Source organism: Falco cherrug, chromosome 9 (genome assembly GCF_023634085.1).
Source record: "Falco cherrug isolate bFalChe1 chromosome 9, bFalChe1.pri, whole genome shotgun sequence".
Taxonomy (NCBI): Eukaryota; Metazoa; Chordata; class Aves; order Falconiformes; family Falconidae; genus Falco; species Falco cherrug.
This window is the reverse complement of record NC_073705.1, coordinates 12,502,866-12,521,929: the sequence shown is the minus strand read 5'-3', so window position 1 is coordinate 12,521,929 and position 19,064 is coordinate 12,502,866. Positions and strand designations below refer to the sequence as shown.

The window sequence follows — 19,064 nt, the reverse complement described above, 5'->3', positions numbered from 1 at the left end:
CCTCTGGTCAGTACTGCCTCCCCCTGACCTCCTCGTGTTTGGTGGACATCTGCACCACAGTGCAAAGTCCCATGGACAAGACACCAACTTCCAGCAGAGGCTTCATCTGCAGGGAGCCCCAGGGAATTACAGCCTGTCCCCCTCAAACCACACAGAGCAAGATTTGCCCCTTTCTGCAGGAGTATAAAACTTCTGAAGGGCAACCTGCTTATAATTGTATTATAAAGTATATATACTGCATAAAACTTTGTATAGTATATACACTCTATGTAATTGAATTAGCAAGTGTTAGGCTAGCAACAAAGGAAAGACAAATCCTGGATGAAAGCAATTTTTCAATCCAGCATACAAATTTTAAAGCAGGTTTGTCCTAGTATTTCCTTCATTATTAATGAAAATATTGCATCTACTCTTTTTATCCCACAAACCAAAGGAAAAAGAAAAAAGAAGTTGTTTTGTACTTGAGAAATCCATATGAGCTCTTTCTTACAACCTTGGGTTTTGCAAACATCAATTCAGAAAGGTCGTGCAGGAAGGCACTAAATTAAAAGTCAGAAGCTGTGCATTTGATTTGAGTAAATCTCCACGTGTTTTCAGTCCAGGTTCCCAGGGAGCAGGTACCTGCTGCTTGGCCTGTGCCATAACCCCCTCAACACCAGCATGGCCACCCTCGGAGATCCAGCATAACCCAACCAGCAGAGCCTGACCTCGCCTCTAGCCAGAGAGCAACGTGGGGCTCGGCTGATAGAAACCAGCAAAATACTTGATGCCCATCAACAAGGCTTAATCAAGATCAGACCTTCAGAAAAAGCCTTCAGACCCAGTTAGCTACAGGCAACCACCCAGATCCAGCACTGCTCTTTGATCTCCATCACATCAGCTACCCAGAAGGATGCCAGGCAGTACCCATGAAGTTTGCAGTGACAAGTTTAAGGGATCGCTCACTGGCAGCTCAACAGCAGGAGCTGTCGATGAAGGCTTATCAGCACAGCAGGCACGCTCCCTGCAGCCATAGTCTTCAGGGGTTCACCAGTGAGCAGCAAACATAAGCTCCCAGCTGCAAACATTGCCAGATGACGTAAAGGCTGGTGGGGAGAGAACAAGAATGACAACAGGATAATGAGAGACAGCCAACTAGGTCAACTGGTTAGTTGGGTCCATCCCAACTATATTTTAGTCCAAGGAAATGCAAATGTAAATGGCCAGGAACGAAACCTGTAACCACCACCTGTGCAGCGGAGACCTAGATCCTGGAACACAGGGTTAAGATGAACAGAAAGGCCAAAAGTTTCCAAGAAGCTGCGTGGCACAAATTCTCAGTAAGAAATGGGGAAGCATCGCTTTGGCGTGGCCATCTCCAGGGAAATGAAGACCCAGGTCCCATCCGGGCACGTTACCCCTGCGTTTGGCCAGGAGAGGACTCGCTCCCACCGAACAGGGCAGCCACAGCACCTACAGCTTAGACATGAGATATGGCACATGGCAAACACGTCTCCAATGGACAGCAAGTCTATTAATTGGGGCTGATTGGGATCATGGTGTGGCTGCTGCTGTGGCCCCGTTTGGGTCTGCTCTGCAGGGACTAGGCTCCCTGCCCAGAAGGGCTGGGACTTGGCAGGAGATTCCCACAGATTCCCAGTGCTGGGAATCTCCATGAGCACGTCGTAGTATCAGGGAGGAGACGGGGCCCAGCAGCAGAAGCGGGGAAGGTGGGAAGGGAAGGGAAGGGCACCCCAGCCCTGCTGCCGGGGCAGGAGCAGCAGGATGCAAAACGAACCACAGGCTGCGAGAGAGCTCCGAGCGGGAGCAGCCCTGCACCGGGGGGCGGCTGCTGACCTGCCCCGCAGGGACGGATTTCAGCCTGTGGAGTTGTGCTGGTTTCGGCTGGCACAGAATTAATTTTCTTCACAGTAGCTAGTAGGGGCTGTGTTGTAGGTTTGTGCTGATCACACAGGGATGCTTTTGCTCACCCGGAGCCAAGGGCTGTTCTGCTCCTCACCCCACGGCGAGCAGGCTGCGGGGCACAAGGGGCTGGGGGGGACATGCCCAGGACAGCTGACCCCACTGGCCCAAGGGATGTACCATACCATGTGGTGTCATGCTCAATGATAAAATGGGGGGGTGGGGGGGTGGGGGCGAGGCTACGGCTAGGGGACTGGCTGGGCATCAGCCGGTTGCTGGTGAGCAACTGGTTTCATTTGCATTGCTTATCTTTCATGAGGTTTATTTATCTCTTTGTTATTTTCCTTTTCATTACAATTATTCATTATTATTATTTCAATTATTAAGCTTTCTTTATCTCAACCCATGAGTTTTCTCACTTCTACCCCTCTGGTTTTCTCCCCCATCCTGCTGCAGGGGAGCAAGCAAGCAGCTGTGTGGGGCTGAATTGCTGGCTGAGGTTAAATCACAAAACGAATAGAGAAGAATGGGGAAATGAGTTCATAGTGTGCCCTAAAATCATTTATTCTCATCTAAGTTACCTGCGAACTGACATTCTCCTCTCCACTCCAGCGGATGCCCCGTGCCCAGCAGCCAGGGGCAAGTGGTCCAGCTCCGCAGCAGTGCTGCTCTCAGGTGTCCATGCTCCTGCACCAGAGCCAGGATCGCTCCATGGAACCTCCCCCCCCGTTTCACCCCAGGAGCCTACCAAGGATGGGCACAGACCCCCCTGCTCATGATCGACCCTGTGCTCGTTAGCAGAGTGAAGGGATGAGACCCGGGGTCTGCTCACCTGGACGGCCGGGGAGAACCCCAGGCACAGCGCTTTGTCCCGCTGGATGAACTTCTGCCGACGCAGTGCTGCCAGCAAGGGGCAGGGGCTCCTCCCGACGCCAGGGTCCATCAGCAGGCAGCACCGGCTTTTGCCAAAGGTTTCTCCAAACCAGGAACCGTACTGAGGGACAAAGCCCTGGTAGCTGAGAAGGAAACCAAAACAGAGCCATCAGTGAGATGGCATGTGGAGCATCCACGGGCAGGGTGACCTGCTCCAAAACTTTTGTGCACTGGCAAGGCCAGGAGCACACGAGCGAGGGAAGGGGATCGTGCCGGGATCTGCAAGCGACTGGGAATGAATTGACACCACTGGAGCAGCGGCACGAGGGGAGCACCGAGGAGGTGCGTGTGGCTGCGTGTGCAGCCAGGCAGGTCTGTGTATGCTCGCACATGCGTGTTTTCACATGAAAACTGGCTCAGATTTACAGGCATGTATAGGCACGGGCTTGTGCTTTGGTTCATGGAGAAATACAGGATGGGGTCAGGGAGAGCGGCTGAAGCGGCACCTGGGGATGGGAAAATGTACAGCGGGAGCACAGCATGGGCGGCAGGCGCTTGGACAGCGCTGACACCAACAGCTCTCCAGTTACAGTATTTCCAGTTCAACACACCTCAGCTTTCAATCTTGTAATCCCCCACCCCGTTCTAAAACACTGTGAGTTACTGGGAATTTCCCAGTGTCCCTTGTTCAATACTGAAACTCAAAAATAAAGACAAATGGCTGCTTGAACCCTCCAAACCTCTCTGCTCCGTACCCTTCTAGCAAAGAGCAGGATGGGGCTCACAGCCCCCCCAGGCCCTGCATTGCACGGGAGAGGCATGGGCAGGCAGGTGGCTGCTCAGCCCCAGGAACAAGCATCGCTCCATTTTTTGGGACCCCTCCGTGGGGTGTGTCATGGCATTGCTGCCTCTCCGCTCCCTGTGGCATGGGACAGGCAGTTGCGACTTTTTGGTGGCCCAGGGTAGGGCAGGTGGTGGAGCTCTGGCTCCCCTCCCGAGTCCACCAGTACAGATCAGAAACTTCAGCTATTCCCAGCATTGGATTTCCTAATGGCGATGTTATCCCACCACCAAAGGTAGAGCTGCCAGTTGCAATGTACGGACAGAAATATTCAATCAATGAGCCCACTGCATATCTGGGGATAAAGCCAGATGATGCATGAGGATCATAAGATGATGAGTAAGTCCTTTCCCTTCCAAATACTTTAAACAACAGCGAGCAGAGCTGTGCATTTACATTTGGCAACTTTTCCCACTTTGCATGCAGGATCTCTCACCAGCAGCTGCCAGAGGAGCTCGGTGGCTCGTCCCCATGGATAATTTTCAGCAAGTCTTGCAACACGGGGAAGCTACACTGGGACGATAAAGCTGAGCAAGAGCACAAATGACATAGCCCAATAATTACAGGATGGCTGAAGGAATTTTGATCATGAGCAAAATAATGGTAGGGCTGAGAAAGGATTCAATTCATGAGCAATTAAAAGCGAGGTAATCTGAGGAGCTCAGGCAAGTCAGTCTGGGTTTATGGAGAAGGGATCTGCTGCAAAGTGAATTACAGGTGCTACCGGTAAAAGCCTTGGCGCATGGGCAGGAGACCGGTCTCAGCAGGGCTGTTTCTCCTCCTCCTCCTGGGTATTTTGATTAAGAACTGGAGGGAGCCCCCATTTCTGTAGTTCGTGCCACTGCTGACCCCAAACCTCGCTGCTGAGCAGTGAGCAACCTGCTTTCCCAAGGCTGAGCCCCATTTCACTCTCCTCTTACTCAGCCCTATCTCTGCGATCGCCGCTCCCCAGGCTGCGTCACCCAAACCTGCTCTGCCTTCCCGATCGCCCAGGAACAGCCTTGGCCCTGGGCCCGTCCTCGCTGGGCTCCGCACCCCTCCCGGTCCCGCAGAGCCGGGCAGGGCTGTGCCCGCTGCCCAGCACCCCGGGGTTTACCCCTTCTCTGCCCACCAAGTCCTTCCCAAACCATCCCGCACGTTGGGCTTGGCTTCCCAATGCTCTCAAGCAACCGTGGTGGCATTGCAAAGCCCTGGCTGTGACCATCGCTCCACCTGAACGACAGCAACCTGTTCTGACGTCCTGGTTGTGTTTGTGGGTTTACCGGCACGGCCGGCTGCAGCACACAGGACAACTGGTGAGATGCTGTGACAAGGCACCTTCCCTCACCTCCTGCCAGGAGCGGAGCCTGGGCTCAGTGATGGCCTCGAGGCAGCTCCACCTTGCACTCAGCCACCCAAAGCAGATGCAAAGCAGCACCCGCAGCCACCCATGGGGGCTTCCTCAGGGGCTCGGGGTGACACTACCAGCCTGCGAGGTGCTGCAAAAAGCAGTAGCACAATTTGGTTCCTCTTCCTCCTGCTTTCAGCGGCCAAAGCAGCAACCCAGAGAGGAGCAGCCCTGGCTGCTGTCAGTATTCCCTGCTCCTGGGGGAGCTGCCTGCAAGCAGGAGCAGGCAGGGGAAAGTCCTGAGGCTTTTGGAGGTGCCAGCCCTGCCACAGCTCCCTCCTTGCTGTTACTCATCTTTCCCAAGCCACTGTCAGCGCACAGCTTTGACAGGGTGACAGCATGCACGGAGTAACACTCACATCGTTCAGACAACCGCAGCAAGGCAAAAACATGTTAAAAAAAAAACCCAACCCCAGAGCTTATGTAAGGTTGGAGGATAGGGGGATCAGGAATGGAAAAATCCTGCGTGTTGCTGTAATGGGAAGGACTGATCCCATCGTCACCGCAGGAGCATCGTGAAGGGTGGAGCGCGTTTCCTTCCTTAACCTGCAGCCTGGGACCTGCCTGCCTCCTGCCCCTGCGCTGAGGTTTGCAGCCTGGTCCATCACCAGCCCCTGCACCCTGGGAGGTCGCCCTGATGCCCCTCAGAGTCAGCCCTCAGGCTGGACTAACCCCAGCGGTTTTGTACCAACAGGAGCTTGTTTCCCCCCAGCGGCCATCCAGCCCTTCCCAGCCCATTTAGTGTCACTTCTCAGCAGGGGTCACCGGGGACCCCTCCCCAACTCCTCCACCACAAAGCCCATCCACTTACTTCTGCTGTTCATGTCTCACCTTCTAACCAACACCACATCACCTCCTACCCATGACAGCTTGGTTTCTTCTTTCTAAGCCTTTAGAGGAGAATGTTCCAAAAAGCTCTTTTTTTTTTTTTTTTTTTTTTGCGGGAGGGAATACATCTAACCACACATCAATTTAGATCACCAGCACCCAGAGTCGCTGCCTTCTTCAAAGAGCTCTGCTCTGGCAGCAGGACTGTGCCCCAACCAACTTGACAAGACCGTATCACGTCTATGCAAATATTTAATCAAAGGAGACCTTCAAACATCTTTGATGCAAAACTTAGGACAGTTTGGAAAGCAAACCCTGCACAGCAGCCCTGGTAACATTTGGCAGCTCAAAACAAATGAAAAAAAAAAAAGAGGGGAAAAGAACAATTTTTACTTTACCCTCAATGTGCTATGGTATGGTCCTTAATTATACCCTGGTATCAGGTAGCACTGCTTACCCTGGAGCTCCGTCTTCTTCGAAGCACTGTTACTTGGAATATTTAATAGTATGTTTAAAAAAAACAACCCAAAGTATCATGAATCAAATACTACGTGATCCCAAGCGGAGCTATTTGCATTGGAAATGAACAGACATTTTGGATTAACTTCAGAACTACCCGGGGATATAGTATGGACTGGGAGGGAAGAGGTTGTTTTCCTTCAGGGCTGCCATGGCAATGCGGCAGCTCTCATGGCAGCAGTGGGAGGAAGGAGATAAAGCGGGATGCAGTCGCCCAGGAAACCTCTGCGATGCTGCCAGGAGTGATGCTGGTACCCGACAGCACTTCCACCTGCAGCACACTTCCCCCCCCCCCCCCCCCCCCCCGGAAATTTTGGATGAACACGGAGATTTTATAACATTTGTCAGGTTTCCTGAAGGCTCAAAGCCCTTGGGACAGCAGCACCAGGTGTTCCCCACGAGCGGCCCCCAGCACAAATACACATTCGTGGTGCAGTTCACATCCAACACGCACAACTTTTGCTGTGCGAGCCCTGGGCACTGGTGCAGCACGCGCACGGCCAGGTCACGCTGCCTGTGCACACCGGGCTACGTGCACGTGCTTCTGTCGAGTAAACCTCAAGGCAGAAGTTAAGGAATTCACCGCGCTGCAGTGTGGGGCTCAACCCTCCGCTCCCTCGCTGCCCCCCGGGCGGGCTGTTTGAGGACGCAGTCCTTCGCTGCCTTGCTTCATGCAGGATGAAGGCTGCTCCCACTCCCAACACCGCCTGGTCATGCTGTCATGTGCGCTGTGGGTTTCACCCCCCCAGCTGAAGGCAGGCCCAGAACATGGGTCTCCTCTTTACCCAGTGGCCACGGGTGGCCAGTACATCCTCAAGTTGAAGACCACTGTGCCTGTTCACACCAGCGTCATCTCCATCAACTACAACTGCAGCAGCAAACCTGGTTCATTGCCAGAATCCCCCTATGGCCTTGAAGAGCCCGGCCACATGGCTAGCAGAATCATTTTAAGGTTTCAAAGCTACTAAGCAGCAGAGTATACAAGGGTTGTTCACATGCACTTGGTGCCTACACTCCACCCAAAACTGTATCTGAGGACATAAAAATGCTGCCCTTGGTGCCTAAACACTTTAAGATCTGGAACTTCCAGCCCTTTATAAATGAATTTGAGGTGGTCCAAACATCTAAGCTCTAATCAGGGGGAGACCTCTCCAGGTCTGCAGGGTGGATGGGGCTGTGAGGGGATGATGGCTTTGCTCAGAGGTGCACAGGGCAAGACACAGAGGTAAGAGACACAAAATGCAGCAAGGGGAAGGCCCACGGGACATAGGGAGAAAATTCTCCTCCATGGGAGCAGCACAACCCCTGTGAGGGGAAGTGGTGGCATCTCCATCCTTGGAGATTTTCAAAGCCCAGAGCACCCAAATGGAGCTCTAAAGTTGGCTCCGCTTTCAGTAGACAATTTTATAAGAGACATAGAAAGGTTCCTCCCAGCCCAGATCTTCTGATTTTAACACGAAGACCTAAAAATTGTTACTGAAATGCAGCACCATATTCACAGCCCCAAACAACGATCCCAGACTGATCCAGGTCCCACCAGCCCCTCTCCAGCACTCCCTTCAAAACTCATCCCTTTAAACAGCCAGTGGCTGCTCCTTCCAAACCTGGGGGTCACACACAAACCAAAGAGCTACTGAACAACCACACCAGGATCTCTGTCCTCAGCGCAGGCACCTGGGTGAAAAAGTAGAAATTCACTTTTGTCAAGGTTATCATTAGAATTTATTGATATGAGAGAAACTTCGTATGTCAACATGTCAGCGGAGGAACAGCACATCCTGACGTAACAGAAGTACAAAGCCCATCCAGGTGACATTAAGCACTCTGGTATCTCTAAACTCTGAAGTGCAGGAGATCATGCGCATGGCTGCATGTGACTTGGGTACGTTTTCTGGGACAGAGTAGAAATATTCCAGAAATACAACCAGCGTGTGGTCTGCCAGCCACCAGTGCCCAGCAGGCTGCAGCAGGACCACGCTGGCCTTTACTCCCACCACCCAGCTCCGGACAGACAGCACACACGTGGAACGGCAGCTCACTCTGGGCCCCTCTACTCAAACAGGAAAACACAACACCCATTTGGGGGCGAGATTCACGTGAGCCCACGTAGCCCTTGCAGGGAAACGAGAAGACTTGGACCCTCTGGCTCCTTAGCACATAAAAGGGGCTCAGAGGACCAGCTCGGATGGAGACACCTTTGCACAGCCACAGGAACCCCCCACCGCGTCTGCAGCAGCACAACCTGGGCACAGTCCTACCAAGTGAGCTGCAACTGGGGAGCTTCCCGATGGAGTACGCCCTGCCCAGGGAGCAGACACAGCCATGCCGCACTCCATCCTGGCATCTGCCAACTCAGAAGCATGCTTTTTTCTTTCAACATAACAATCATCCTCATATTATAACTGTTTTGACATTCTCTCAGCAGTGCCCTCTTACAGAACTCATAGCACAAACAGCCAGTCATACTACGCTTGTGGCTAAAATAAAACTTATCTTTATAATTTTTACTGGAAATATATGCTATGCTGGATGCTGTTTAAAAAAAAAAAGTCAAGTGCTGAGCTTTCATCTTCTCCCAGCTTATGAACTACTTGGTTTGGTCCTAAGGATCCGGCTAAACTATTAGAGAGGGAATAGCAGAGTATTCCCCAGGCACCTGGTAAATCCACAATGGATTTATTGTAGAAATGAGCAGAGTTCTCTAACTCACTCCAAATGGATTTCAGAGCCCTCTAAAACCCTCCAGAGAATGAGCCGTTTGTGACACGACAAACAACAAACAACCCCAAGTCCAATGAGTAAATGGTCTTGCACTGTGCAGGGAGCATCTGAAATAAAACACAATCCCCAACTAAGAGGATACGTCACCCCCATCTCCCGCTGCCAGGTTTGATCACTGCGATAACGGAGCCTGGACCAAAGCACATCTGCCTGGCCAACAGCACTAACCCTGCTGCAGGTCTAAGAGGAACTGCTCACACTGACGGACATATCTGTGTGTGTGCACACGCGTGTGCCAGGGGACGACCCGTACTCTGCTCCTTTTCCTCTCACATGAGCTACAACAAGTGACATAGCGGGTTCTGCTCTCAGCCATTCTGTTTCACCAAATCTAAGTTCCCTCTGCACATGTAACAGCATTGACTTAGAGATCTCATATTAATGGGTAATTATACAGGATTAATTGCACATCAGTCCATTGTGGCTACAAGTTCATTAGGCTAATAAATCTACATAGTGACAGTAGTACAGTATCAGCTACTTTTCAATACAAACTCCCTACCCTAGCCTTAATTTGTAGGCCAAAAGAAGATCTTCTACGGCAGTGACCTTCCTATGACCTTTAACATTCATTTTCAAAATTTTTTTTCTAGAAAAAAAAAATCCAGTGTGGGGAAAACGCACATATATAACAAAAGCAGTGCTTAACAACCACAGGAAAAAAGAACATTATCTTGGACTCTTGTATCAGCATCCTCCGTAGACCCTGGTAGCATTACTTCCAAAGGGTTGCTAAATGCTCTGTCAGTTCTCAAGTCCGTTACACCACCTCCTAGCTCTAGACATTTCTAGTCTCTCACTATACATATTGTCTGAAGCAAGAGCATACAGAAACACTCGCTAATGTGCACAAGACTTCCATTTGATTTAATGGAATAGTTTTAGATGACCGAAGTCTTTACTTCTAGAAATCTGGTCGTGAGTGGTAGCGCTCTCACCAGCCGGTAGCTTTGTATTCCACCCAGGAGAAAGCTCCAAGTCCCTCCAAGTTTTACTCATTCGTTTTGCCCAAAGGTGTACAGGTATCTAGTAAAACCCCGCTCACAGTATTCCCAGGAAATGATTCAGAAGAGGAGATGATTTGTCAACCAAATGAGATCCTCTGGTCCTGTGTGTCAGACCATGGCCAATAGAATGAGCAGCTGCCATGGACATCTCAACTTAAATACGGTCCAGCCAGGGGAGGAGAGCAAGGTGGCCTGACCATCTTCCCGTGAGGTACAGGCAAAGAGAGACCAAAGGCACTCTGTTCTCAACAGTTCGTCTCTTTCTCTGGAGTCAAATGTTTGATTCCATTTGTTCCAGCAGGAAGTGGTGAATCATGTCAAAAGTGGGACGATCTTTTATATCCCTGCTCCAACATTTCAGCATCAGGTCAAACACAGGGTTAGGACACAGAGGAGTCTGGGAGAGATAGATCTGGAAGGAAGAAATTTACAGCTATTTCAGTGGGTTTTCGTGAAAGAACTGAACGTTTACTAAGTTAACACCAAAAAGACAGTTTCACTCTAGGTTTACAAGACAGTCATCATGCAATGTTTGAAATCCATTAAGCATGAATCTGGCAGCGCAGTCCGGATGGAGCTTTGACGCCATCTCAAATGGCACCGCGGACACTTTGCCAACTTGTCTGATGAGCTGGTCACAAAACAGTCCTTTGTCCCCCAGGAAACATGAATGCTTCAGAGCAGACTTATCTTCCAGGTGACAGCAAAACACAAACCAAAACCAAATTTACCACAATAAAATCCAAATACTTTCACTCACCGTAGACAACCCATGAGGCTTTCTAAGCATCGTGTCAGCTTGTTAGCAGAGACAGAAAAAACACCTTTTAGAGCTTATCTAAAGCACAGCTTGGCAGAATTTTTCCCCCCTCTCATTTCAATACATATCTTTTAGGCTCTTCAGTAAATCATTAGTATTTGGGAGACAGTGAATAAAACCTCCCATCATTTTATTCCCCTTAATCCTTTAACTTGTTTAGTGCTAAAGGTGAATTCTGGGAGAACAGCCAAGTGTTCTGAGCTGGCACGCCACTTTTTTTGGGCACAGTGATCCTCTGTACTGAGGGGGTGTGATTGTCCTGCGTCATCACTGGTATCTACTGGAGGCAGCAACAGTGGAATGCACAGTCCTGCCTGGGAGTTAGTAAGAGAGGACAGTGACATGGGAAAGCCCTTCAGCAACTAGAACAAATGTGAAAGGCTTGTTCAGGGAGTATTTAATTCCCTGGGAACTAACTCCTCCTTCCCAACCTCAGCACGTGCTTTGTCTGTCAGAGAAAATGCTAGTAGGAGAGAGATCTAACAAAGGAAAAGAGCAAAAGGGCTGTGCAGGAGAGCCCAGAAAAGCTAAAGAGGACAGACTGAAATAGGAGCAGCTTATAATAGGGAAGAAGCACTGGACAGAGCCAGGAGATCCCTCCAGAGGGACTCCAAGAGACAAAAGCCAGTGCAGTGAGCCCAGATAAAGGGAGATAAAAAGAGGAAGGATACACTCAGAAGATTAGTAATAGAAGCAGAGTCTTCTGCAGGTGATGTAAGGCCACCCTGAAGGCCCTGGAGAGATCCCACCTGGATGTGACCAGGGTAACTCAAGAAGGAGAGATCACGTTTGCTTTCTTACCTGCCTGCCCTGGCTCCGGAAGAACTCTCCTGTGTTCTCGATGACTTGTTCATCTGAGAGGAGGCTGTAGGGCTGCTCCTTACACAGTATGAACATCTCCCAGAGGGTGACCCCAAATGCCCAGACATCACTGGCTGTGGTGAACTTGCCCTGTGAAGAGAAAGGATGTTGTAAGCCCAGGTTGCTCACAGTGCACATTCAGCAAAAAACACTTCAGTCTACACCCTCTGCAGCTAAATCCAAGGATGCAGAATTCACACCTGGAAAAGTGCTCTGAAAATGAGACAGCAGAGCAGGTGACCTATGCTCAGCAATGCACAAAGGGACTGAGGTGTGACAACCGCTTTGTGGAGCAGGAGCAGCATGTCTGTGGGACCCATGGGACAGCTCTAAGGTGCTGTTTTCACTGGGATAAACCTCTTGAAACAGGGAGCAAGTGTCAGATAAAGCCAGAGACTCCTGACCCTCCTCAGAAAGTCTGTATTTGCAGTAGTAGGAAAACAGACAGTGGCAGCCAGGCAGATAGCTACTGCCTTCCTCCACCCAACACACAGCAGTGCAGCTCAGACAGGCCTTTGAACAGAAAGCAGAGCCCTCAGGGTGGAAACAGAACCGAAGCAGACTCGAGACTCTTAGAGAAAGGCCAAGATAATTTTCATTTTTGCACATGTAAGAAGCTGGTGACAGCCTGCTTGCTGTCCCTGTTTTCTGTCTTCAAAAAATGTACCCAAACTGGCCATGTTTGCAACAATGCGTTTCTGAAGATGTAAAAAGCAGCTAAACATTGCTAGAAAATAACAAAACACTGGGAGGTTGGAGGGCCTGTTTGGGCAGAAAGCATCCAAGACCCAGATTGCCGAGGCTTATCTGGCAATGCCAGCAGCCTGTCAACGCTTGGAAGACATTCACACAAGGAAGATGGGAGTGACTTATGGTTTAGATGCAGCTGTAACCAGGAAAATAGGGTGAATTTAGGAAAGCTTAGGCCTATCAGCCTTTATAGCAGAGAATGACAATTCTTCTGGGTACCTGGAGTGTGTGTTGTAAGGAAGTTTAACTAGGTGATCTTACCAATTAGTCTGACAAAGGAATAATTGGGCTGAACATTAAGGAACTGCCTCCAGACCGGGTGCATTTGGGCTGCTGAACAATGTCCTAAGGGGAGACAGCAGGACCCTTAAACACAAAGCAAAACCCCAACCTCAAAACCAGCCCTGGCACTTGAAGTTTTGTCCCTGCCCCTCTCAGCTTCCCAGCTAGGGAAATAAGCAGAGAGGAGGCAACTTCCTTACAGTTCCAGCAGGGATCCTGAACGCCAGGCACAGAAGTTAGGTGCCAGGTGAGGGCTGAGGGATGGGACACCATTCAGAGGGACCTGGACAAGCTCCAGAAGTGGCTCATGTGAACCTCACAAGGTTCAACAAGGTCAAGTGCAAGATCATGCACCTGGGTCGGGGCAACCCTGGTATCAACACAGGCTGGGCTACGAAGGGATCGAGAGCAGCCCTGCAGGGAGGGTCTTGGGGTGCTGGTGGATGAAGAGCTGGACATGACCCAGCAATGTGTGCTCACAGCCCAGAAAGCCAACTGTACCCTGGGCTGCATCACAAGCAGCATGGCCAGCAGGTCAAGGGAGCTGATTCTGCCCCTCCGCTCCACTCTTGCGAGACCCCCTCGCCCCCCACCCCCAGTACTGCATCCAGCTCTGGGGTCCTCAGCACATGCAAGACATCGATCTGCTGGAGCAGGCCCAGAGGGGGCCACAAAAATGATCAGAGGGCTGGAAAACCTCTCCTGTGAGGGCAGGCTGAGTTAGGGTTGTTCAGCCTGGAGAAGAGAAGGCTCCAGGGAGACCTTACTGCAGGCTTTTAGTGTTTAAGGGGGGCCCACAAGGAAGGTGGAGACAGACTTCTTAGCACGGCCTGCAGCGATAGGACAAGGAGTAATGGTTTTAAACTAAGAGAAGGTAGACTCAGACTAGGTATAAAGAAGAATTTTTTTTACAGTGAGGGTGGTGAAACACCAGAACAGGTTGCCCAGAGAGGTGGCAGATGCCCCATCCCTGGAAGCACTCAGGGTCAGGTTGGACAGGGCTCTGACCAAAGTGATTAGTTGATGTCCCTGCTCACTGCAGCAGGGTTGGACTAGATGGCCTTTAAAGGTCCCTTCCAATCCAGACTATTCTCTGATTCTACAATCTGCACTGTATTTGCAAGGGCACACTCCTTTCCCAGGACAAGAGTTATGTCCAACACAACCTAATGGACTTCTTACCTGGGGCCATCTGTAGCATACATTTTGATGCTGTAATGACTGCTACACATGTATGTGTTACTGGTTTAGGAGCACAGTGAGAGTCAAAGGAAGGAACAGAAAATGCTTTTGTGCAGTCCCTACCAGGAGGATGCTTTCCCAGGCCATCCAGCGTATGGGCAGTACAGCTCTCCCCTGGATACGGTAGTAATCCCCACTGTAAAGATTCCTGCTCATGCCAAAGTCTGCAATCTTGATAGTGTAGTTGTTCCCCACCAGGCAGTTGCGAGTTGCCAGATCTCTGTGCACAAAATTCAGAGATGCTAAATACTTCATGCCAGAGGCAATCTGGGTGGCCATGTACAGCAGATTAGAGTAGCTGCATTAAAAGAAAACATAGGAGAAAGAAAAATCAGTAGAGTTCCCCACACTCAACTCTGTTGCATTTGATGTGTTGCAGTGACCTGTCATTTTATTTTCTGCCATAATATTGAAACTAAACTGTCTAGTTTTAGGGCATTAACACCCTCACCTGCCAGGCTAAGCCAAGCTCCTGAGCTGACTAAGCAAGAACAGACAAGCTGTCCCTGAAATTCAGGGCCCTTAGAATGTGACATCCTGTAGGTTTTTATTATCAACTACAATATCAAGATTTTCAAATAGTTTATGTACCAAAGCACCAGCATTCCACAGAGACATAGAAAATTAGGCTGTATAATCTCAGAATCTCATATCTTTAAAATACCAAGCTAAGCAGTTTTTAACACAGGCACCATGCTTACATAAATATGTCACTTAACAGTAAAGAGAGCTTACTTTTTGTAAAAATACGTTTATTATTGAAAATACAAACAGATGCATTTCCCATTTCATATAATCTTCATTCCCCCATTAGCAAAATTAAGATAATTATTAATAAAGTTGCGTGATACACAGTACATCTGACTTTCAGCATTCTTCACACAATTATTCTGTGATGCTCAGCTCGTTTCCCCACTGTGTGTGCTCAAACACTTCACATAACCGAGCACTTGTCACAAGAAATCTAATAAAACGTTCACAGTATTTCTCCGATACAGGTCAGAAAAAGAAAGTCTCAGCCTCCTTCTCTTTGTGTTCTGGTGGCAATGAGGAAAGCACTACCATGTTATCTAAATTACAATAGTGTAATGCATCTAAAGATCACAGATCAGATATACCTATTCTAATCAACAGCTACGCTATCACTACAGCGATTCAGAGGCAGCCCCTCACCCCGGCAGGAGTGTCCCGGCACCATTTCCCTCCCAGCCTTTCAGCATGGTGAGTGTCACAGCTCAGCCAGGTGGCACAGCCCAGTCCCACAGCCAGCTCGATGTTTCTCCTGATGTGGGGGGACCTGCTGTGCCCCAGAGAAGGAACTTTGCCACCCACTTCTACCTCGTTAACCTGATTGTTGGCTTGCCACATAGGAGTAGGCAGAGTCTCCAAGATCCTACATTCTCCCATCCCCCTGCTCCGTTGCCGTTGTCTCCCTGCCTAGGCTGTTGCTCTTGCTACCAAGAAGCCCAGTCTCTCCTGGTCCACCTGCACCCTGGCAGGGTCCTGCCAGCAGCTACCTTTTGGCTACCTGCCCCTCCGCTCAGCAGCTCTGCAGGGCTCAGCCTGCGGCTCTGCATGGAGGGGCAGGATGGGAGACACTCCTCAGCCAAGCCATCGATTTGCCAGACAGCCAGAGATGCAGCAGGGAGATTCATTTCAAATACTGAAGAGCCATAAGGGCTTAAAAACATGTGATGTGTCTGCAGGAAAGGGCTGGTCACCACATTTGGTGCACCAAATATCGGGCTTGAGACAGGTGGGATGGTTGGACCTCACCACATCAACTAGACACCCACAGGCACTGGCAGAGACAAGCTGCACTCTTTGGCAGCAGGATTCATTTCGCTCTCAGTAAACAACTCCTGTGTAGACAGATATCCGAGCTAGCTGCACCACCCTTCCTTTGATGTGAAACCGTATCTGGCTGGAAGGGACAAAAGGAGAGGGCTGGAGGATCAGCTGGAGAGAAAGAAAAACTACAAGTAGAGCCAAGTAATGGAATCCAAGGAAGAATAATGTGAGTGACAGAGCTGAAGTCAGATGAGAGGTGAGGAGGAGATAAAGAAGAAAGGACAGTTTAAGGCTTTGGCCAAGAAACAAAACCGCAAGTCTAAAGGTGAAAGCTGTTTCAGATGTGCAGAAAGGGCAGGAGACGGGAGAGAGCAGGAATATGTTCCTACTCAGATGCAAATCCCTGCCAGCTACCGGCACAAACACTGGTGTTGTCTCACCGTGGCAAGACCCAGCCATCCCCTGTCCAGTCCACCAACAGAACTGGCTCTGCCTAACTGCCTAGATCTTGAACAACAAATAAATCTGAGCCTTTGGGGAGGTACCTGCCAAAGGCTAAGCAACACGGCAGCGCTGAGCAGTGCAGGTTTCTTTATCACGCAGACTACATTAGTGCTACATACAAGTCTCCTCTGAAGGAACATCACCTGCAATAGAGATGCTTTGTTAGATTTAATGCTTCCATACAGGAGGGAGATAAGAGCCACTGCTGACAGAAAATGGTTTGCCAAAATATTCTCCTTCTGTTGGCTGATTAAATCTTGCCTCAGTGAAGCTTCACATAAAACTGTTCACGTAGTATTTTTTAGACATCCAAAGAACATATGAACTTTCTTAAAAGCCGAAGAGACATTCTGGATTTGCATCCCAAAATTCTTGCTGTAATGCAACTGGCTTCCCATATTAATGAAACATTTGATGCAAGCCCACTAATACAAACAGGTGGTCACATCAGTAAACAGTACATCTAAGATTGTCACGGTGACCAGAACAGCCCACAGCCGGGGACACTTCATGGGATAAGACCTCCAGAGGTCTCAAGAACAACCTCCCACACAAAGCAGGACTAGTGTCCACAGCACGTGGCACTAGTTGGGCTGGAAGATGGTCATTGCCCAAAAGGCACAGCAGATGCAACTGGTAGCTCTGGACTGTTATTTGTCCCAAAGATGGGCAGCTCCTCTTACCTGACGCAGGGAATATTGTTTGAAATGGCAAATTTGCTGTAGATCTCCCTCTGCGACAGGAACTGATTGAGGTCTCCATTTTCCATGTACTCTGTTATCATGCACAGTGGGTCATCACGCACACACACCCCCAAAAGCCGGATGATATTTGGGTTCTTCAGTCGTGACATGATCTTGATCTCCTTCAGGAAATCATTTCTTGTAAAACAGAAAACAGGTTCAAATCCTGAACTATTCCTTTCTCCAAGAAAAGCAGAAGTGGCATGTAAGAAAACCTCAGTTCAGAGACATTTACGCTTCTGCACACACTGTGTTTGAAAGCTGGTTCTGTGCTTGTGTTCAATGTTGACCCCTTCCCCAGCAAACAAGACTAACAGAGCATTTCAGTTTGATGTTGCATCTATTCCTATCCCTCACTGCCCACCCATGTCCTGTTCCTTACAGGAACACACAGACCATGCACCAGAGACACATGGCACTCTTACAAAACTCACCAGGGTTAACCTATGTCAAACTGTTGCTTGGGGAATATTTGTTTTTCTTCAGAGATCGTAAGCCCTGCAGATGTGCTTACCTGGCTGTTTTGTTGACATCTGACCTCAGCATCTTCACTGCTACGAGAACTGGCTGGTGAGTGAATTCTGTAGATGAGACTCCCAGGAATTCCAGCAGGCCATCAGCTTCACAAAGGTGCACCTGTGGGGCAGAAGGTAAAGGCAACTATGAGACCACGCACAGGCAGAAAACCGCAAGCAAACAACATCACACTGAAGTCCCGGCTTGGTCACCACTGGCAGAATGACCAAGTGAATGATCCAGTACAGGTGACACTGTTCTGATCAGAAACAGCCCACAGGCTGACCCTAGATCTTGGGCCAAATGGGTACGTATGCTATGCAGCCCATGATGCAGGAACACATGTGGATTGCAGCCTGACGTCCCTAGCACACCGATTTTCCTGCACACGTGCAGACTGGTGCAGTAGACTGAGGCACTCAGATTTGCCTGGCAAGTACAGGAGATGTTCAGGAAGGTCACTGGCCTGAAGTAGTCTGCTTTACTCTGCACGTGCATGCAGACAGCATGGCTGCAGCAGGTTTGGCATGTACAGCACAGAACAGCCACACAAGTCCAGAACTGCCCGGCAGTCTGGCTTGAGTCACTGCTCAAACTTAACTGAGGAGCATCCAGGAATTACAGCTAACTATGCGAAGTCCTCTAATTCCCAGGAAAAGAAGCATGTGCATGATATGAACATCTCTCCTTTGAGCATACCCAGAGACGAATACTCTAAGTACACAGAATTCCAAGTTTCTTCAGATAAATGAAGACATAAGATTACTGCCAGGATTGTATAAGCACTGACAAGACACTTCCTTAAGAAGTTACCAGAACGCATATTCCAATGGACAAGAGATGCTAGGGTAGGGAAAGCAGACAGACTCAAGTGTGCAGGACAGGAGAAGGGGAGCAGGCTGGATGTGTCAGTCAAAGACTCGCAGGAGTGAGAGGAATGTAACAGAAGCCTAACAAATTTTACATGAAGCAAGCAGCAAGAACTTACGTGACTAGGATGGTGAGGAGAAAAAGGAGACAGCATAGAAAACACCACAAACGCACAGAAGAGAAACAAAAGTACAAAGATGCTGCTGCAGTTACATGGCAAATGAAATCTGCTGTGGTAAAGGTGTAGTCATGAGACTAGGAACAGAAAACAGCCACAGTACTAAGTGCAGGTGATGTGTCACTGAGCCCAGGGAGTGGATGGTTAGGATCAAGGAAGAGACTGAAAAGAAAGGAAGCTCTGAGTGGAGAGGTGAAAAAAGTGATGAGCCATGTTTCTAGAAGCAAGGCTGCACACTAAGCCAAGAGCAGTGGAGCAAAACATATGATGACAACTACTTTGGTAAAGACTAAGGAGGTGAGAAGAAGAGATGGGAGAATGTGATGCAGCACATTTAGAAAAGTGAGGGAAAGCGATGTAAGGAAAGGA

The 19,064-nt window shown here is 49.6% G+C and overlaps 1 protein-coding gene across 7 annotated transcripts in view; it reads right to left on the bottom strand.

The window, feature by feature from the left end:
- Nucleotides 1-9,972: 9,972 nt before the first annotated feature.
- LOC102057925 (discoidin domain-containing receptor 2-like) overlaps nucleotides 9,973-19,064 on the bottom strand; it is a 61,223-nt gene continuing 52,131 nt past the window's right edge. For all 7 annotated transcript variants that reach the window (XM_055720697.1, XM_055720698.1, XM_027809484.2 and 4 more), the window contains 5 exons: nucleotides 17,646-17,767; nucleotides 17,072-17,269; nucleotides 14,157-14,391; nucleotides 11,760-11,909; nucleotides 9,973-10,550 (listed from right to left, as the gene is read on the bottom strand). In XM_055720697.1, coding sequence (XP_055576672.1) covers nucleotides 10,410-10,550; nucleotides 11,760-11,909; nucleotides 14,157-14,391; nucleotides 17,072-17,269; nucleotides 17,646-17,767 — 846 coding nt within the window. In that variant the 3' untranslated portion in view covers nucleotides 9,973-10,409. The remainder of the gene's footprint in view (nucleotides 10,551-11,759; nucleotides 11,910-14,156; nucleotides 14,392-17,071; nucleotides 17,270-17,645; nucleotides 17,768-19,064) is intronic.